Source organism: Pholcus phalangioides, unplaced genomic scaffold, assembly GCF_987345545.1.
Source record: "Pholcus phalangioides strain wild (caught in Gottingen) unplaced genomic scaffold, Ppha-v1.0 ptg000009l_1, whole genome shotgun sequence".
Lineage (NCBI taxonomy): Eukaryota > Metazoa > Arthropoda > Arachnida > Araneae > Pholcidae > Pholcus > Pholcus phalangioides.
The window spans coordinates 3711264-3734437 of record NW_028301602.1 but is presented as its reverse complement, the minus strand read 5'-3'; the positions used below and the strand labels follow the sequence as shown (position 1 = coordinate 3734437).

At 36.7% G+C, this 23174-nt stretch overlaps 1 protein-coding gene across 1 annotated transcript in view; it reads left to right on the top strand.

The window, feature by feature from the left end:
* LOC149081638 (BMP-binding endothelial regulator protein-like) overlaps window positions 1–23174 on the top strand; it is a 132890-nt gene that overhangs the window by 58196 nt on the left and 51520 nt on the right. Inside the window, exon 2 of the mRNA XM_089237051.1 lies at window positions 19887–19972. Coding sequence (XP_089093177.1) covers window positions 19887–19972 — 86 coding nt within the window. The remainder of the gene's footprint in view (window positions 1–19886; window positions 19973–23174) is intronic.

Sequence of the window (23174 nt, the reverse complement as noted above, 5' to 3'; positions counted from 1 at the left end):
AAGACGGATTCAAAAGAAAAAAAAGAAAATTCTCCTTAAAAAAAAAGAGCAGAGCAAGGTTATTTTAGGATCTAAATAATCCTAAGCTGGTGGATTTTCTGCAATTATATTTGAATATTGTAATGTCTTAAAACAAAGATTACAATGTTCTCAGAAACTTATTCCACATTAAGAAACAACATTCAGAATGAAATTCGTTTATTAATGAGAGATAATTAGAGATCAGCTTAATATATAATAATTCAAGAAAATATTTTATTCATATTTTTCTCTTTTATTCATCTAAATATATCCGTCACCAAAGTATCAATTCGTAAATATGAATTAAAAGATAAATGTATCTTGAAAAATTTGAATAACGAAAGAATCGTGTTGGAAAAAGAATGAGAGACAATATTAAAGAGGATTACTCAATTCTGCGATCGTGTGTGTCGCAAGGCAGTAGCGAGAGGGGGGGGGGGGACTTGGGGGTCGGCTCCCCGAAATGTAAGAAAATGCTTAAAAAGAGAGGGGGGGGGGATCAATCTAACCAAATCTATTATTATATCACTTTGGTTTCCCCCCCCCCGAACAAAATTTCTGGCTAGGGGCCTATGTGTGTGTGTGTGTGTGTTCTCTATACAAATAGACAATTTTAGACCGATCTTCGCAGAATTTTGTAGTTACACCAAAAAGGGCCCGACTTGAATGACAAGCTACTTTAAAAGTTTGTCAGAGCTGGGGAAGTGTCCGAAACGGGCGGAAAAACTGTCATCAATAATGTTTTCCCGGCCTCAACTATGACTTTTGGAATGTTTACTTTAGTTACCGTGGTTCCCAAACAATGCGTTTCAGATGTGTTTATCCCTTTACAATAGTTTGTATTTTCTTCAATGATGCCAGTACATGGAGAAAAAAAATCCAGGCAGCGCCGGATATTACAGCTAGTTTTATTATGTAGATAGTACAACAATCAGAATGATAGGCTACTTTATTATAGATAGTTAGAGATCAGCTTAATATAACTAATTCAAAGAAAGGTTTTATTCATATTTCTCTCTTTTATCCATATGAATATAGCCATCGCCACAATATCTGTGAATCCGAGTTTTAGCGCCGAGATTTGTCTTCAGGACACACAGTACAGCGGCTTAAAGAAGTCCTGGCAGGCTTAACAGTATGCTTTAAAAAATACCCACAATATAACTTCGTAAATATTACTAATAATAAATATAAGTATAATTTGAATAACAAAAGAATAGTTGGAAAACGTATTTGAATGAGAGATAATAATAAAATAATGTAATAGAAAAATGATTATTTAATTTTGCGATTGTGTTTTTAGAAACAACTTCATCTACTAAATTCTAATTTCTTTCTTCTTTAACACCTTCGTTTGAAATATCTAATGAGCTATTAAAAATTTATCTTCCATTTCAAAAAAGAAAGTGCAAAGAAATCTTTCAACTGATATGCAAATTGACATTTAAAGTTTGTCATTTTTCACGCCTTTGATAATAGTTTATGTTGTATTTGGCGTCGCGTTTTGGAACGGAAAAAGTAAAAAATTGATGAATAAATAAAAATAAATCGATATTGGGAGCGGACAGCCACGGTTCTAACGTGTTCGGAGCGGACGCGCTCTCGTACATCAGATAACCCTTTTCTTTCCCGTTCAACCGTCCGATCCCAACACTTGACCTGTATTTACTCTCCCACAGACTTGAATAGAAGCTTTTATCAGCAAGAATTTTTGTAATATTTCTTTTTCTTTTGTGTCTTGCAAATGATATAAGCTCCAAAGAACATTCTCTTCTCGTGACTTAATCATCAAAATATACCATATATTTGAGCCTTTTTGTCGCACCACGGTCATTTCTGCACACGAGGGCTAATTAGACTGGCATCTACAATTTATTCTCAATTCCGAACGGCAGAAATCTTTTTCTGTGGTCATGTTGCTGTTTCTGTTTTACCTCCGCGTCGGGGAAGTTTCTGACAAGGATGAACAGGGTATCGAACACGCGACACCTCTAAACATCTATTGGTACTTTAGACCAGTGTTTCCCAACCTTTTTTGGCCCATCGCCCCCTTCTTCAGAAAAATTATTCTCCCATCACCCCCCTCCCTAACGCAATCTAACTCATAGGATCCTATGTTATACCCGTAGCTTCTACCGCCCCCCCCCCGGAACATTCCATCACCCCCCAGGGGGTGTTAACGCCCACGTTGGGAATCACTGCTTTAGACCAATATCTTATCGACCTGGGCTACCGCGCCCACACACAATATACATTAAAAAACGGTATCCATCATGGGATACAGAGCCCGAGTTTGACTTGAAGCGGCCCTGAGCAGAAAATGTGGGAGGGCTAACGACCATGGCTGAACTTGCTTAGTTAATTAGCAAATCATCTAGAAAGTTGGTGGGGGGGGGGGTACATTGTGTAACTATAACGATAAAATTCATGTAATCTTACGGTGGCATTCCTAAAAGCCTACATTCCTAAATTCAATCAGGTACACTGATATTTCAGTTTTCTTTCAAACCGAGCACAACTCCGGTCTATCGCCATGGGCAACTTACTACCGATCGAGTTGAGCCAATACCGCCTGGAATAAATACTTCGTCTAAGCCGGGGGATCTTGACCTATGGGTCACAACCCCAGCCTGGTCGCGGGGCTTCCGAGGTGGGTCGTTCAAGTCCAATAATAGCCAGGGATTCTCGAGCTATGGGTCACGACCCAGACCCCTGATTCACAGGATCTTCCGAGATGGGTCGTACAAACCAAAACCTTTTCTATAGCAGAAAGCCTCCGCGCGAAGCTTGTGACGTCACTGAAGTAATTCATTTCACATATAGTCATCGGATATACCGTAAAAAAAGGGTAAAGATTTCGTATACGTCGGACTTTTATATCTAATGGTTACAGGTAAAATGAACAGACTTCAGTGACGTCAAAGCTTCGCGTGGAGGCTTCTGCTATAGAAGGTGTACAAACCCACCTACAGATATTCTTGAGCTATGGGTGACAACCCAAAAACCTCTGATTAGCACGGGCTACAAATCCACAAATTCGCTCTCGAGCGGTGCGTTACGACCCAAACCTGATTTACAGCGGCTTTCTAGATGATTCATACGAATCCACTTACGGTCCTGTTAGAAAGCTGGTATTGTTGTTGATTCAGTACCGTCTTAACGCATGGGGCCGCCCGGGGCATTAAGAGAAGAGGGTCCTTACAAAAAATTAGAACTGATTAAAATTTTCATGAATTTTCTATACAGGGCCTGAGAAAAATCATTTGACCTGGGGGCCCATGATGCTCTTAAGACGGCCCTGTGTTGCTTTTGGGTCACTTACATGCTTGCATACTGCTTTGGTCACTTACATGCTTGCATACTGCTTTGGTCACTTCCATGCTTGCATACTGCTTTGGACACTTCCATGCTTGCATACTGCTTTGGCCACTTACATGCTTGCATACTGCTTTGGCCACTTACATGCTTGCATACTGCTTTGGTCACTTACATGCTTGCATACTGCTTTGGCCACTTACATGCTTGCATACTGCTTTGGCCACTTACATGCTTGCATACTGCTTTGGTCACTTACATGCTTGCATACTGCTTTGGTCACTTATTATTCACTGACCCATGCCCCCGCTCTTTGAGCAGAGGAAGATTTTGGCTTTGCCGACCTTCTTGCATTATACATACTCTAATTTTCTTAACCAACCATTCATTAAATTTGCCACCCCTTAGGACTTGCGGCCTTAGGATATAGCCCGCTTCGCGCCCCCCTCCCCCTGCCCCCGTAAATATGCCTCTGAAAGCTGCCATAAGTGTAAAATTTGAGCATGGATGCCGAGCACGACATGATTGGTTCGCGTCCAGTCCAGTTTCGATTGGATCCCGTCCCCCCGTCCCCCTAACGAGCAAAACTCAGAGATTTCTGTCAAAGGAAAAGAAAAAAAAATATATATATATCAAAGAACAGTTAGTACATTCCGTGACCCATTTCTATACACACACAAAAAAAAGAAGCAGAATTTCTCTAAGGGGAAGAAAAAATTCGGGTCACGATGCAATTCGGAAAAAAATAAATAATAAATGAAACAAAATTCCAATGAATTTGTCAACATACATATTGCTTTATCCTTTTTATTTGAGATTTATTGCGCATGATCAAAGTGTTATAAGCAATTACCTACTTTGAATTGTTGTGAGCACATATGCAAATGAAATGGGTAAAAGAGAAATAAAAGGTGTATCTGTTATTTACTTTCATTTACGAGATGTCTTTCTATTCATCGATTGCGCAAGGACACAAATCTAAGAGGCCAAAAAAATAAGATTAACCCTTTGGGGGTCGAGAGATAACAAGATGTAAAATAATGACATTATATCGCTATGAAGTTCACAGGTGTGCTGCAGAGAGGATAAAAAGTTGTTAAATGCGCCGTGAGATGACCCGTTAGTTAGAGTTTCTAGGTTTCTCTCTGGCGGGATTTACAAAATGAAAAGTTCGTTAATAAATGTCCCAAATGTTCGTAAAGACGAATGGTAAATCGTGATAATGTGATAGCGAAAGTTTAAAGCGTATTAATTATAATAATAATAGTAGTACTCGGAGCATGCAATGCATTTTCAGGCTAATTAGAATCGTTGAGCCTCGATTATGACACGACCATAATGATTTTACCCGGTGTTGTTTACATCAAAATAAATGTTCATGGTCTATAAATCATATTATGTAGGCCATTTTTATCACATGAATATATAGAAAACTAATAAGAGTTTTTAAATATCAATTTAAAGTTTTTGAAAACTTTCGAGTTTTCGTTAATGGATTTGTTAAGTTGTCGACGTTAATTTAAATTTTAGTAGAACTCCTCCCTTATAGGAAGGTTGGTCGAGGCGTACGTGATCACTTATTACCCGCGATGTAATAACTAGGGCTAGAATTTCCATGACTGGTATATTTTGTTTTGTTTTTTACGCGCTAGAGGATTTTTAGCAATTGAGGCATATTTTCATATTTTACAGCACACTGTTTTGCATGTTTCAGCAGGACAATGAAGAGGGATTTTTCTCCTCAAACTTTCAAATCCCTAGCTTCATTTCCTACAGGTGGCAATTTTTCGGCGATATTAGCAACAATTGGCAATTTTATTTGTGTATTTTTATTTTATTTCCAAAATGATTATTTGGATAATGATTAGCGATTACTTCGAAGACATATTTTTAGGCTTTAACGGCATATTTCTAGTTTTTTCGGGCATAAATGCATTTATTATGGAGCATATTCTGTCGATTTTTAGGTCATAAAAATCTAAGCCCTAGCAATAATGTTATTAATGCTGCCTAACAGAGAAAAAAATCTTAATCATTTTAATGATGAAAATTACCTCTGTGAACTCAAAAGTATTATGGATAAACATTGTCATGTGATCATCCCCATAATAACCAATATTGTCATATTAAGAGAGATGGTATTTTTTCGGCCCGAAATATACTGAAAAATTGAATTTTCTGGATGTTATGCGGAAACTAATATTTGGAAAGAAAAGTGATTTACCTCCTTCGGGAATTGAACCCGGATTCTCTTGTATACGCGGGACAAGTGCGCTAACCAATACACCATAGATACTTTTCAATCCCTTTTAACACGCTTTACTAACACGGAATTATTGTTTTTACCAACTGAATTATATATAGACAATTGGTGTTTCAATTTGCTTTGAACGACTGTTCGAAGATCACAATGTTTAGATTGTATTGTTATGTTGTTCATTATTCAGAATCCTGCAATCACAACGGTGACTGTTTCAAATCACTATAAATCATTGTTAAAATTATATTGTTATGAAACTCATTGTTGAGAGCCGCATGGTCACATGCAAAGGAATATTGCAATGTTTGCATGCAATGTTTCTTCCTAATGAAAGAAACATTGAGGAAGCTGAAAATCGCCATTCGTCCCGTATATACGGGAATCAAGCCAGTAAGCAGGAGGAGGAACGGTGCGTTGCATTGAATATGGTGACGGTGCGGTATATTGAACAGTGCGTGGCATTTGGTATATTCATGAATTATTGAAGGGGGGAGGGAATTCCGGCCCCTCAAAAAATGTGTTGGGGGGAACACTCAAATTTCCTTCGCCCACAGGTTCCGGCACAAATGGTCACATCGATAACTGCTTCAAAGAACTCAAAGGCATTGTTGAGATTGCATTGTTATGGTATTCATTGTGGATATTGTATCGCTACGAAATTCATTATTCAAAACCTCGTGGTCATAACGATGATTTTTCAAAGAACTCGAGATCTTTGTTGAGATTGTATTGTTATGGAATTCATTTTTGAGATTGTATTGTTATGGAATTCATTTTTGAGATTGTATTGTTATGGAATTCATTTTTGAGATTGTATTGTTATGGAATTCATTTTTGAGATTGTATTGTTATGGAATTCATTTTTGAGATTGTATTTTTATGGAATTTATTGTTCATATTATATTGTTACAAAAATCATTGTTGGATGGTCCATGGTCATACAATGAATTTTCAAAGACTTCAAGATCTCGAATTCATTGTTGAAAACCCCGTAGTACTAAAGGTGTTCTTTCAAAGATCTTGAGATCTTTGTCGAGGTAATTGTTATGGAATTTTTACGATGGCATCTTTATGGAATTCGTTGTTCAGATTATATTGTTACGGAATTCATAGTTCAGATTTTATTGTTACGGAATTCATTGTTAAAAATCGAAAACTGGGTGGTCATAACGATGTCTTTTCAAAGATCTTGGGGTGATTGTTGAGATTAATATCAATATGGAATTCATTGTTGGTTATTGAATGGTCACAACGATATGCAGGGTAAAAAACATGAGATTGTTATTTATTGAGATTTTATTGAGATTGTATTGTTATAGAATTCATTTTCGAGATTGTATTTTTATGGAATTCCTTTTCGAGATTGTATTTTTATGGAATTCATTTTCGAGATTGTATTTTTATGGAATTCATTTTCGAGATTGTATTTTTATGGAATTCATTTTCGAGATTGTATTTTTATGGAATTCATTGTCAGATTGTATGACTACGGAATTCATTGAGAACCACGTGATCACAACGATGACTGTTTCAAAGATTTCGAGAGCATTATTGAGGCTTTTGGTAACTGTAGATAGTATCAGGAATATGTTATTGTGAACCCGGTATATCATGCCACATTTAGGTATCACCGAGATGTCTTGAAATCAAGCTAGGATTGTATTAAGACCGCTGCACACTACTCTGACGTGACGTGGGACCACGTAACCCCCCGTCACACCAGAGTAGTGTCTTAAGCTTGTGATCTGATTCCCAAACGTGCAGAGAAAGTAAAAAGTCTAGGAGTCCCCCCCTAATCTAGTTGAAAGAAAGATTTACCTATTGATCATTTAAAATTTAACAGGACAACAGTAAACTAAATGCGACATTTAGTGCGTATTTTACCAGACATGATACAAAACTCCCGAACTTCTCGTGCAAAATAAATCCCTTACATAAGATGGTCATCATTAAATCCTCATTTCAATAAACACATTGTTTTCGGTGCAAATTCTTTTCCCTGTCACGTGAGACTTTCGTATTAAATTTCTATGGATATCATCAGCAGGCAGAGTATATCTCGGAAGCAATTAGATACACCTAATGCTTCCAATTTACTTAATTTCAATGGTGTTTATAGGAAAAACAAAAACCGAAGCAATCCTAGAATTATGAGGATTCCATCCGTGAGGCGGAAGTTGCCGTCCAATCATTTTTTGCATCATATCATCATCATCATCACAATCTTCTTGCAAGAGATTCGCTTCCGAAATGACGCCAATGACTATGTATGTAATAATGCTGATGGAGCCTCATATCACTAATAGATGCGTGCGATCCCCTCGAATTTAAAGCTTAGCTTGAACATTAACCCTTTATCGTTGTTGTGCCCTTCTCGGGGCCCTCAAAAAAAGAGGGGGGGGGGGTTGTTCCTATTTGCTCCAGGGCATGTTTTCAAACTCGTTCCTTCACTTATTTCCATATTCTTTAGCGAAGAAAGAGAGAGAGAGAGAGCTTTTAAACACTTATAACATTGCTTATATAGCTCATGCCTTTAAACGCTTATACAGATAGTGATGGTAAAAAAGAAGGGGTCAGAATAAAAACAAGATGGAATGTTGGATGAAAACTCTTCTTATTTTTTTTTTTGTTTTGTTTCGTATGGACGATGTCGGTTCCGGGAAACGTGTGAGAGGCCGCACCCATGAAAAAAAAAAGAAATTCTTTAACAAAAAAGAATAAAAATTAAATTATAAAAAAAAAATAAGAAGAAAGATGAAGGCCATAAAGAAACCTTGATCTTTTCATTTTATAAATTTATTTTTTGTTGTTATGACCACGTGTGATGGTCATCCCCTTTTTCTCCGTAATAATTCTATGCGTACATACCTTCGGGGGTAAAGACACCACCCTCAAGAGATGGGCTTTTTTTTTTCTTAATGTTTTTCTTGAGCAATCTGTATTCCAAACTATTCATCGTTCGGGCGTAGCAGCTAATAAGTAACGCAACACGATGAATGAATAGCCGAGAGCAAAAAAGAGAACCGGGTAATACATTCTCTCGTTGTTGTTGCGATGGGATGAAGAAAAAAATTATATATATATATATATATATGTATATATATTTGCCCTAAAAAAGAAATAATAATAATGGAAATGCGAATTCCGAAAGATCCGAACTACTTCGTGAATTTTCTTCCCAATCTATTTGTTGATCCATTTCATCGTTGAAATGACCTCAATGGCGTGAAATAAGTGGCCTAATCTTCGTTTGCGAAGGTGACAAAAAAAAAGCACGTCACTTGTTATTTGTGGTGTTCTGCGCTTCAATGTGCATGTAACGGTAAATGTGTGATAATTCTGATTAATATGCATAATCGCCAATCATTTTGGTGAGTTTGATAAATGCCCCTAAATTTCTTACTTTCCCACGGTGGTTATGGATAATACCGAGTACCGAGGGGGAGAAGCGTCATTGGTAAATTTAATAAATAAATACTAAAAATGTATCGCTTTGTACCAGTAATTATGCGTAATACCCAAGCGTCGTTGGTAAACACGATAAATCGTACTAAATTCATTGTATTTGTCGGTTATTATGCGTGATTACCATTCCGTATTGAATGAATGAACGAGTGAATAAATGATCGAATGAGCAAGTGAACGAACGAGTGATTGAACGAATGAATGATCAATCGAGCAAGTGAACGAGTGAATCAGTGAATGAGAGTGTGAGTGAGTGAATGAATGAGCGAAACCGACCTGTCACTAAAAAGCTAGCTCACTCTCGCTCACTGACTAAGTCACTCAGTCAATCATCAGGTAGCTCATTCTATCACTCACTCACTGGGTCGCTCTTTCTGCCACTCACTCCCTAGGCAACTCATTATATCACTCACTTGCTAAGTGTCACTAAGTGTCATTCACTCACTAGTTCCCTCACTTACTCCCTCGGTCATTCACTTACTCACTAAGTCACTCACTCACTCGCAACGTCACTCGATCACTCTCTCAGTAGGCCGGTCAGTCACTTGATCTCAAGAGATCACTCATTTACTTCCTAGGTCACTTATTAACTCACCAGGTCACACACTTTGTCATTCACTCATCGGGGTCACTCATTCTATCATCAATTCACTAGGTTGCTGATTCTATCATCAACTCTTGCTCACTCTGTTACACACTGAATCACCTGGTCACTCATTCTGTCATTCGCCTCACTCACCAACGCTAACCACTCTGTCCTTTACTCAGGAACTACTGTATCAGTTACTCACTCACTCGGTCATTTCTCTCTCACTGGCTCATGTTCAACTGTTGTAGGTGAATAGTTAGCCGGTGAATTTTCCTTAAACCAATAAACATGAAAATACTTCATGTATGTAGTGTGTACGTGTATGTCGTTAAGCATGGCGCTCTCGTTACATTTTCCCACGCAAATCGTTATATTTGTGGACGTCTTTCCGGAACCAAAAAAATGTCTCCGTCAGTCTATAAATCAACGTCCGAGAGAGTCGGCTGTATTTTATCATCAAGATGCGGATATAAATACATATAGTATCACTCTTCAAGCTCTCAAAAGACACGCAAATTTCGTATCATGAAAGCTCTTTAATGAATAAAAAGAGATCCTTGTTTTTTTTTTCTTCTTATTTTCAGAGAATGAATAAAGAGAAGAAGAGAAATAAAATGTGAAATCTTATACATTGAACGCGACGACTTCATTTCCAAAAATATCGAAAAAAAGAAAAGAAGTAAAAAACCTTAAAGCAACTAACGGAAATAGATTTTTTCTTTTAAATAAGGGCCTAAGAGAAGAGAAAAAGACAGTTGGAAATGATGAATAGACGGTTTGATTTGTGTGTTCCTTGGTTTTTATTTTTATTTCTGAGGTCTTTTGGAAGCTTCAGCCGACAAAGTTCTTTCATCCGAAAAGAAAAGTTTTGCAACTGTCTAAACACTCGAACCACGGAAAATAGATACAACTCTAGACGCCACCGACGGAGATTTCAAAATAAAAACATAGACAGGAGAAGAGGCCTGCTGTCACTTTGTCTAGAGAATAAGACGCAAGGTTAATCTAGATATATATATATGTGTGTGTGTGTGTGTGTGTGTGTGTGCCGTACATGCGTGTGTGCATGCATGTTACTACAAACACACCACGCGAGATGAGAAAAAACAAATCCGACCTCACTATTTCCGACATGACCGAAAACAAGCGAGATCGTACCATTTTTTCAAACTTACTTTCGCTATCATTAGTTTGGAAGTTATCGTGATCACTAGAGCCATTATTACGTGCATTAAAAATCCCACAAAATATGCAAGGAAAAACCCCGAAATGTTTAAAAATTCCGAAATACGTACCAAAAATGAGATCAGTCAAATCTCGTTAATTAGTCACTCTTGGGAGACCAAAAATATGACCTCGTAAGTGGAGTGACTCGTTAAACGGAGTAAGCCACGGCCACGCTGATTCCTGTCTCTCTATTGATGCATTAATGCAGAAAAAAAAAACGAATTTTAGTTATTCAAACGAGTTCAGTCGTAAAAATTGGTTACTCGAGTTTTTCTTAGTCAATGAATGTTTATTTGCTACATAGTTACATTTGAACAACACAAAAATATAACACTTTTTTTTCGATTTTTAAAAATTCGCAAATTTTTCCTCATGTTTATGGAAACCAAAGTATTTTCGTTTTGTACGGCGGTTTAATTCTTTTGGAGCATCATGAATGGAAATAAAATATTCTTTATGGGTTCGAAAAAAACAATGTTGAAAAGACACTGGCGAGTTTTATTTGTGTGGAACTGGAAGTTGAAGAAAGGAAAGGATCCTTTTCTCCAAAGGAGATAGAAATTGGAAGTCTCTGTCTGTTGTGCTTTCCGGTCCCGATACAAATTTTTTCAATAGGTCGATTTTTGTATATTCCTCTACAATAGCGCTGCTCTGTTATTAAAGTGAACGACTTTTTTTTTAATTTGTAGAACCTTCTGACAGTAAAATGAACACGGTGTTAGTTGGACAATTGTCAAGCTGAAAAAACTGCAGATTTCTGCCACGGACACCCTTTTAGCAAAAACCGCAACTTTTGAAAATACACTACAAATATACAGGGTGATTTTAAAAAAACTATCCCGACATATGGGCCCCTAACTATCATACCATTCACAGAAACTGAATGAAATTTTGGCATAAGGTATTTTGATGTATGCGCTCAAGAATGATATGGAAAACAACAGTGTCACTCTAACAGTTACGGTTACAGTGAGAAAATATCAAATGGCAACACCAAGTTTTTTGTATTGGAATGTGATCTCCATTGTGAAAAACCCTAAATAGCGTTCGAACGGCAACTGTAGCATGAAAATCACCGGCGGTAGATAGGCTAAAAGTGATGACAACCAATAAGGACAGAGAAGCAGCATAAAATAAAGCATTTTATTGTGTTTCACAAATTTTCCACATGACCTTGTGGAGGACTAATCAGGCTGGGATCTCAGCCGAAGAAACGGTGTGACGAATGAAACGAACATTAATGCTCTGGTGCACGGCAAAGTCCTTTTTACTTTTTCCTTGCCTAGCTTCGCGGATTTTCGTGCTACAGGTGCCATTCCAACGCTATTTAGTGTTTTTCAGTATGGAGATCGCATTCCAATACAAAAAACTTGGGGTTGCCATTTGATATTTTCGAAATTTTCTCACTGTAACCGTAACTGTTAGAGTGACACTGTTGTTTTCCATATCATTCTTGAGCGCATACATCAAAATACCTTATACCAAAGTTTCATTCAGTTTCTGTGAATGGTATGATAGTTAGGGGCCCATATGTCGGGATAGTTTTTTTATAATCACCCCGTGTGTGTGTGTATATATATATATATACATATACATACATACATACATACATACAAATATATATATATATATATATATACATGTACATTGAGTACATGTGCTTTGCCCCTCCCCCTGGAAAAAGTTGAAATGACGGCCCTGGAATACAATGTTGAAAGAATCTGTCCACAAGCCTGCAGTGAAAGGTGGGGGCGAGGAGGCTTCAGTGGCTTCTGCCGCCACTGCTTCAATGCTAGGTAGATCTTTCACGCGATAAGAGTGAACGTTGAACTCATCGTGCATATTATACAAAGAGTTTCCGATTTGAATGGTTAATTTTCGAAAGAGTGCTTTCACAAAAAGTGACTGTTTAAGCGGAGTGGGGTGACGCATTATCAGGAGTTTTATAAAATTAGAACTCCATAGAGGACAATTAGGATTTCCAAAAAGTGACCCCGTAAGCGGAGTGACGCGTTACCCGGCCGATGAACTAACGAGGTTTGACAGAATATGCATTAAAAAAATCACCATGCAAATAAAGCAGATGTGTATATTTTCTATTTCTTAGTGCATATTCATTTAAAAAAAATATCCCCACATATGTATATACTTCCATATGCCAATGACTTAGCTGCTCGGTAACGAAATACCAGTGACAAAAGAACTTTGACGCTATTTCTAAAAGAATTGAACACTTTTTACATGTATCTAGAAATAACCTTTCAATAAAATAGTATATATATATAAATAACAAATATCTCTAATAATTCATTAAATCCCACCTGTGGGGAGAAAAAAAAACGATGTTATGAAAATATTACGAGGAATAATTATATTTGAAAAATTATAAACAAAAGTGATTGAGCTAAAATAAAGCTTCAAAGATATGTATTTATTCTGGAAATTCTCTGATTTTATGCAGTTATATGTATTAATGCTTAAAAAGGCCAAAATATGAAAATGCATATGTCCTTATGCATATAATCCGGGTTCTAGTGATCACGGATATTTTCCAGGGTCACCTTTACCAGATGCAGGGCCTGAGCTAAACTTATAGTGAGGTCCAGAGACTTCTTAGTAAGTTCCCCCCCCCCCCCCCAGCTCTGATTTTATTCATCTGGGAGGGGGAAATAGAAAAATCCAAAAAAATTCATAAACTACATATTACAGAATATACAGGAATGTTTAAAACATTAATATAAAAAAATGTAGAAACCATTAAATGTAAATTAACACAAAAGTTAATGAAAATTAACACAAAAATTAACGAAAATTTTCGAGTTGATGAGAACTCAGCACTGAAAAAAAACTTTTTAATTGATGAAAGAAATATTTAAAAAACTGATGGAAAGTACAGTCGAATCCCGTTACAACGAACTCAAAGAGACCGGAGAAATCACTTCGTTATAACGAAATTTCATTATAAAGGAATTTCAGGTTGTTTGCACATTGTTACTAAGTATACTTATTTGAGGGATTAGAAAAGTGTTCGTTAAAACGTGATTTTCGCTATAACGGTATTCGCTGAAACGGGATTCGACTGTAGTACGAAAAAAAAGAAGTTGTCTAAGGACAAATGGAAATTTAGAACTGATAGATAAAAAATAAAACATAATTGAAAGAAATAATTCCAGAATTGATGAAATAAGTAATTCCAGAATTGATGAAACAAATAATACCCCCCCCCCCCACACCCCAGAATTCATGAAAGTTCAAAATTGATTAAAGAAATAATTCCGGAATTGATGAAAGTTCAGAATTAATGAAAATTCAAAATTTATGAATGAAATGTATATCGCAAATCTTATCCATACTATGCAAATGGATTTAATGTCTGTTTTGGGCGGCCCAACTAGGTAGATTTTCCCAGTAATTTTCATCCGCTGTTTCATAATGCACGTATTAGTACATATAGTGTTGGATAACAATATATCCTAAGTATGGAAGCTATCCATACTTAGAATAAGACAACCATGGGTATTCTTTGTGGGCATTGTGTGATATTTTATCATGCGTATATATTGTTCACAATTTTTGTTAATTGCATTTTTAATTGGGTTGCTATATTTTTTAAATATATGACATCCATATTTTTATGGGCATCTTTTTCTCAGCCACCTCGTTGGGCATTTTGCCTGTTGTGGCGTTGTATTTGTATTTGTATAATAGCGATAAGCCACGATTGTCGGAAAATTCGTGTCTTGAAACGCTACGCCTTCTCTTCAACTTTTCTCTTTCCCTACTCATAATGAAAAATACGTAATAAAATAAGACAAAATTACAGCGTCTTTTTATGAATGGGGCACCTCGTTCACAAGTGAAAGAGAAATGGCGTCATACTATACTCTAAGAGAATTCTCCTTTCACCACTTTAAAAAAAAAAAAACCCGGACCTTCTTTTCCCTTCACGATTTTCGAACAAAGTGATGGAGGAAAAATAAAGAAAAGAAGTGATTTTCCACAAGATGTCGAGAGCAAAATAATAACAATAGAGTGGGACAAATAAATGAGTCAAGTGCGTTTACGTATCCTTGATTTGACTTGCGCGAATTGACTACAGATTCTTTATGACAGGGGTATTCCACGCATGTCCCGCGGCCGAAACGTGAACCCTCGGAGATCTTCACCATAAGACCGCGACTGTTTTTAGGAAATACTGCGGCTGAAAAATATTGGGAGACTATTAAACATTAATAGTTATAAATCGATGAAGCTCGCATTCCGCTGCTATTAAGACTGCTTATTTGATACATTACCTGGGCCGTCGTTTAACAAGATGGGAGGGGCAAGCACTTTTTTTTGGGGGGGGGGACCTTAATTTCATTTATCTCCGAAGGGGAAAAGTCGCATGTATAACTGCATAATTTACAGAAATGCTTGAAATCCCCTTAATGATAGAAATAATTTCAGAATAAGTGGACTTCTCCTCCTCCTCCTAACCGGAACACCGCTCTGTCTCAACGGAGAGAGATATAAGCAGGTGGTCAAAGACAAAAGAAGTGACAGAAACAGTTTCAGAATTAGTGACAGAACTAATTTCAGAGTTATTGAAAGGAAAAATTTTAAACTTAGTGACAGAAATAACTTCAGAACAATTAAAAAAAATAATGTCGAGATGCATCGAAAGAGATAATTTTCAGATATACTCGGCCCCACTTAATCGGATATCAACGATTTCAGCACACGATACCCCGATTAAGCGGGGGTATCTAATTATGCGGGAGAACAATAGAATTGCCATTTTACAACATCTGTACCGTTTGTATATCGAAAACTCTGATGAAGGGCCAACGTTAATAAAGCTTCTCGAATAAACAAGACATTGAAATTAAAATCATATTTAATTATGCAATCATCACAATACCCAGGATTTCTACTTTTCATTAGGAAAGTTAGTGAAAGTTAGTTATTGGCTCAACAGACAACAAAAGTAAAAGAATTAAATGTACGTATTGAAGACAATTTGAATAGTTGGAGGCCTCTCAATTTTTTTTTTCTTTTAGTCGTTGAAATTATCATATTATAAGCGGGGAAATATAACATTTTCTCAATAGGAGAAATTTTGGTGCCGGATGATTTTATCCCTTTAAACGGGGTATCCGTTTATCCATCATCCGATTAAGCGCTGCCGACTCTATATGGAAAAAATAATAATTTCAGAATTAATGAACGAAATAATATCGGAATTATTTAAAAGTAATTTCAAAACTAATAAAGTAAATAATTAATCAAGAAATAACTTGGAATTGGTAAAAAAAAAAAGATTTCAAGAACTAAAATATGAAAATCTTCAATTATTTTGGGCACTCTATTTTTATTCGGGGTCGTGTTTGTCCAATCCGTTAAGACGCCATTGTATCTTTAGTGGGATTCTATACTACAATTATAAATTCTCCCCGTATGACTTGTAACCCGTGGGGCTTTATGAGAATTTGGCCCGTAATATCTGAAAGGTCAAAGACCCCTCCCTGCTTTATGATGACAGCCAAAAAATATCGATTTAGACTTGAATTTCCCTCAAATATGGGTTTGAGACAAAATTACAATAGATTATAGAGAGAGGAACATATATATTTTTAAAGTTATATTATCTACTGGATAGAAAAATATAGCACATAAAGTCTCTCCCGGAAGCGATAACACAAAGGATTCGCCTTTCATCGTCTGATTCCATAAATTTCCATCTTTTTTTATTAAATAAAGAAAAAAATTCAGGAAATTCCGGGAAACTCAGACGTCTACGAGGGAAATATAAGATTAATATTTTGCATATATGAGTACTGTATATAAGAGAAAAACTTGTATCAGACAAGAAAAACCGACCAGAGTTTCGAGACAAATTTTTTCCTGAATATCAGACATCATATTTAACTTGCCCTCTCCCCCGCCCCCTCCCCCCGATATTCTTATTTTCCTATAAGAAAACTATTTGGACATGATCCAAATAAAAAACGAGAAATTGTCGTCCATGTTTGAGCCGCCACCAAAATAAAAATATTCGTTTCCAACATCTCATGAATCGGCCCATACACGGACATTTTCCTATATCTTTTAACAAAAAAAATAACAAGGAAATGCAATGTTTTTACTCTTTTGTCATCCCATTGAGCTTCATGTACGACATTATCAAAGCTATGTATGACGCATTAATCTCGTCGTAGTTCTCGACTGCGCATGCGTCGAAAAAATACATGTTATGTATGATATTTCTCTTTATAAATTCCAAGGATATTCTTGGAAAGTTTCCAAAAGTAGTTCTTTATATTGATTAGAATCTGTTACGACATCTTTTGTCATTGCCTTTGAAGATAGATACGACAAAATTATCATATGCGTAAGAGTATGCATGTCTGAACGATAAAATTTTGCTTGATATTTCTGTTCCATATTTCGTGACGTATGAACATGGCTGGCTAAAAAGAATATAAATTATACACACAATGTCATTTACTATAAGAAGGAAATGTTAAGAAGGAAAATTCAGTTGTGCGATGACATGAGAAATCCGATGACGTTTATCAAATTAATCGTTTTCATGCTGAATCTTGCTTGAAGTACTTTAATATAGTACACCAATGTTTCTTTGCCTACTCCCTCCAAACCGGTGCCGCGCCCCCCCCCCTCCGGTAGACCATATTTTCTTTTCGTGGTCATCTCGGTCTTGGGACTCGACCCCATCGCTCATCCAGGAGTGAGATACTTCCTGCTTGATTAATTGGATCGAAAATTTCGAAAAGGGCCCGTCTTCAAAAATCAGAATTTTTCACGAGATAAAAGAGAAAAAACTGAATTTCTGTTGAACCGTTAAACTTATCTGAGCAGTTTTTTTCTCCCCAATTATCGACAACTGTATGCGTTAATTTGAGAAAAATAACTGCCCCCAAATAAGTGAAACGGTTCAAAGGAAACTTAATTGTGTGTTACTTTTTGTGTGTCATGAAAAAATTTGATTTTCCGAAATGAACCCTTTTTCGAAATTTGCAATTCAAAATTGCTTTTGCGAAATAAATTTATAGGTTTTATTATACATTAATGAATGGGGTTGAGATCTCCGGATCCCTGATTTGTGAGTTTTGCCCCGAAAAGTGATTTTTCTGGGGCCCTACCTGGCAAATTCTCGAAAAATTCAACTACTTTTAATTTTTTTGAGGCCCCACTTCTCTTGAGGTCCCTGGGCCGTAACCGAGTGGACCCATGCGTTAAGACGACACTGTTCCTAGGGTGAAGTTCAGTGAACTTCCCTCTATTGCAGGCATCTTCAATCCGTTGCTCGCGAGCCCCATGGTGCTCGATGTTCGTGTCCGATTTGGTGCTCGCGAGCACTTGATGAACGTTCCAGTTGTACGCCTTGTACAAATTGCATTCAAGGATTGAAATCATCCTGATTTTTCAAGCATTTGTATGTCAAACTTGCTGTAAGGGTGCTCATTTTTTGGGGGGATTGGTAAAGGCAGTACTCGCGACTAGAAAAAGGTTGAAGACCTCTGCTCTCGACTGCATATTCTACGCTAGGCTATCTCAATATCAGGATTCTCCAAGCAAAATGATGTTTTCAGGCGCCATACTAAGCCCTGTAGTGGAGTATGCCATAAGGTTTTGGAAGACCATACCTACAGAGGAACATAGACTTGACTGTGAAGGGGGTGCAGACTTCAGCTCAAATTACTCGTGAAGCGTTGGTAATAAAAAACATACGTTCAATTAAGAAAAGTATTCAAATATGTGCACATTTTAGAAATGTCATTAATTTTAACAGGAGCCGTAAATTGGCGGGGATAGAAATTTTGCATTTTTTTTATACGGGGTTCTTCTGTTCCTTAATTTTCAAAAGTTGTTGCCCTGTCTCTCTACTGAGCCCAAAAAAAATTGCATGCATCTAAGGCTGGAATTATACTATAAAAGTTTGATAAAAGATATTTTATAAAACTTCAAAATACGTATAAACAATAAGACTATCGGTTGCATTTGCGCGAATGTAACCGATAAACTTATTGATTGCATTTTTAAAGTTTTATGAAAGAACCTTTCTAAAAATTTTATACTTAATCCCGGCCTAAGAGCGATATTAGCCAACAGAATGCTCATTTAAAGTCGGTGGGGGGCATCTCAGAATTTAGAAATGTTTTCATAAACTGCAGCATCAACCTTTCACTGGCCAAATGAAGATTCGAATTGATTTTCTTAATTTTTCCCTGTAATATTTCTCCTTCTGATCCTTTAGTTTACACAGATATCGACCATAAAATCCATGAGAAGAAAATTTTCCTGCATGCTTTCTGTCCATGTCCATAGAAATTAAAATTAAATATATATATATATATATTCTTCCTTAAAAAATAGATGATTTAAAAAAAATTAAATTTGTGGCATCAGCTGAAATTAATGAAATTTTTTTATTAAATCAAGTTTGGAATCTCACACCTTCGGGGGGGGGGAAAAAGTCAAGTGCTTTTTCATGTAATATCAAGAGCTTCTTATGTATATATCTTTTGAATTAATAAATCAGATGTTGGTCGTTAAAGAAATCGACTAAGGAATTAACGAGGTTAAGAAACCTTTCAAATTTGCGCTTTTTTCCCCCCTCAAATTTATCCCTTAATGTATGCTGTTCTACAATATACATTTTTAGTGTTTTTGAATTTAAATATCTTGGCTAATATTGCACTTAGAATTATATTTTTTTAGGATAACTTTCTATTCTAATTGACAGTTAGAGGTCGGGGGGGGGGACCGTATAAAAAATTAAATTCTGTATCTCAGTACATATACGGTCCATACTGAAACAAATGACGTTTCTATAATCTGGGTAAGTTATTTGGATATTTTTCTAATTTGAAATACGTTTCCATAACCAATGTGTTACGAGTTACTTGAGCTGAAACGAACTCAAATTTTCACACTGTATGTATATGAAAATAGTTAGCGCGTACTTTTTAAACGCAACTTTTAACTCGATTATTTTCCCCACAGGTTCTCCGATATCATGCGATAAGGAAGGAGCACCAGTGGAAGTCCCATGGATATCGAATGATCCTTGCATCAGCTGTAAATGTCAGGTCAGTTCAGTATGTTTGATCCTTTTGATTTTGAATCACCGTGTTGAAACTAAAACAAAAATCTATAATATCATTTTTAATTGAATTCCCGCAACAAAAATCCAAATGCTATACACAATCTCAAGCACGCAACGTGTTGTCAAGGGTTATGTGAAATTGATAAATGATAAATTAAGTATAATATATATTCAAGAACACCCTCCCTCTTGCTTGAGAATCGAACCCGAGTCCGTCATTCATCAAAATTAATTTCTTCTGGATATGAACAAGTGTGAAATAGAGAAGAAAATAAAGATAACATGAAGAGTTTTTCTCTTAATATTATTATTTATTTATTTTTGCGTCACAGTGTGTCATAAGTAGGTAGTGCGTCATCATGTGTGATAGATACCCCCATGACAGCATTAAACGGTTTCTGTTTGTTTGCTGCGGGGCAAGGAGGAGCTCAAATTCGAGAGAATATTTATGTACGCCACTGCCTTTGTATAACTATCTTTCTGATTCTGGTTTTCGCCATTAAATAAATAAATAAATAAATAATTTGCCAGAGAGCAACGAGCAAAATGTGTTTGAAAAATGACCAGGGTGTCATTGCGAGACCCAAGCACAAAACCACGGACACATCGCCCAGAGCACCCCAGAGATCGATCAGTAATTTATATCCTCAGAAGTTTTAATTATAATAATCATTATCATACACAGAAGGAGAAGGCAAATCTCTTGCTGTGCTGAATATATAATTATAAATCTTTTTTCTGAGATACGATATTCTTTCTATATGCATTATATACTGCTGCTACCTCGACTAGCGAAGATAATTAGTCCCAGAATCACGATCGTTAGCCGAAACACGATTTTTTATAGGTTTCTATGGAAAATCGTTTGATTCGTTCCAGGTAGTGCCAAAAATTTACAGAGGTCTTTTTAAAACACCAAGGCTGAGCTATAAAACAGACAAAAACTGACCGAAGGTGAAAATGAACGGCTTCAAAATTGGATAAATGAGAATTTACAGGAAGATGAGAAACTGTAGAGATCTTCTTACTTTTACACCATACATGCTCAACTCATGGCCTGCTTCCTAAATTGGGCCCTCTGAATCATTTGATGTGGCTCACGGCCACAAACTTAGTTCATTTTGTAAAAATGAACTAAGCAGCACATAATCAGATTCCTTAAGTGACCCGTAACACATTCCCAGACCACTGAAGTTATACGCGGCACATTTATGGATCACTAGAGTGACATGAGCGCTGTTTCATATCAGTTAAGTGGCCCGCTGTACATTCCCAGTTTCCTTGAGTGGTCAGCGTCACATTTGCAGATCACTTATGTGGCCCACGAAACGTTTTCAAACTAATGAAGTGGCCCTCACTCTTCAAAAGGTCTTGAGCACCCTTGCTTTACACTGTGACACAACCCTGTGGAGTTCGTTCCCCATTCATTTGTGATTTGTCAGCTCATTTTTGGGTCTGATACATGCGGATTGAAAGATAAGCTCCAAAAATGTCCGGACTATTCAGTTTGATGTTGAGTTTTGCACTGAAAAAACGCGTGCTCTGAAACATGTTTTTGGGGGTTTTTTCTATTACGTGAATCTTTCCTATTACATGAAATGGTTCAAAAACTTTCAGAAAGAGAAGTGAAGGTACATCTGGAAAAAGACTCCGAGGTGGACATGAGTAAATCGGGCTCGAGTGACAGTAATTCTGACGGTGATCGGCGCAAAAATTCAGCTCACGACGTGGCTGTTTTGTGTTAGCGCGTGTATCAACGAAAATTTCCGTTATCCGAATCCGTATTCGTTAACCGAGGCAGAAAATCACAAAAACATCTTCGTTATTCGAAACGTTCGAAAGCCGAGGTATTACTGTATTATTCTCTTCTTTTTTTTTTCCTTTTTACGCGTCCGCTTATATTTGACTAGAAAATTGACGTAAGTAAGGATTTTTTCGCAGTAGTCATGCCAGTTAAAATTGATTTTGATACTCACGGCTTCTTTTCTATCTCACACGGCACTAATAACATAATAATAGATGACTCGAAACTTTGCTTTTGTACAAATGCAGCCATTTCTTGAAGGAAAAAAACATTAAAAAGAGATCATAATAAAAACATATAATTACCTAATAATTTCGGTTTCATTTTTTTTTCTCCTTTTGATCAATAACTTTTTTTTGTGATTTTGATTTAGTTCAGTTTCTATATATTTCTGGATTAATCCGGTTACGAAAAATCGTTCGAATGATACGACGTGAATGCTAATTTCGCTTACAAAATTGTTGTCGGAATCATTTGATATACGTGCCCAATTCATTTTTCATTCCTTGTCAATTTATCGCTATCGAATTTAATTGCTATAAATTTTAATTCTAGTTTCCCGAAAGGGTTTGGAGAACTGGCGTAATTATACCATTCAGCGATTAATTTGAATTATTTCTACGACAGCTCTCTTAGATTTCTAGTAATTTTAATGAGTGACTATAGTGTCTGGTTAGAAGTGGGCGTATTCTAAACGGACGGTCAAAAAAGTCGTGTTTTGAGCGGGTAGGTTAAAAACTGTGTTTTGCGCGAACAGTCACAATCACGATTGTGTTTTGTGAGGGCTGCCAAAATCCGCGAATACAGTGGACAACAGCGATTCCATTGTGTTCTGAGCGGACAACCGAAAGCCACGGTTTAAATGGATAGCCGCGATCTCATTGCATTCTGGAGCGGACAGCCAAAAACTGTGTTTTGAGCGGACGCACTTACTCTCCCTGCCTCCTAATAACCCTTTTCTTTCCTGGGAAGGGGGATGATAGCATAGAGCAGAGGATCTGAATCTTTTCCCACCAGTGGCTCCCTTGTCTTAGTCATTGTTTATCCGCGGCTACTCATAATAATCTAGAAAAGAACCACTTCGTGGCATTGAACACACAGACACACACACACATAAACCGCTAATCACGACGCACTCTACGTATAGAAATTATACAGGGTTGGCAAAAAGTCCGTAGAAATTTTAAAAATTCATAAAAACCGGAAAAATAACCGAAATAAAAACGGTTTGCAGGGTTAGCATCACTAGGTCACAGAATTTTTTTAAGACGGAAGAAAGTAACAAAAAATCCGATAGGTGGCGCTGACGTACACATGTCAAAGAAAATATACGCAAATAACGAACAGAATGCCTCCAAATCATTTATTACAGCAGTGTGTG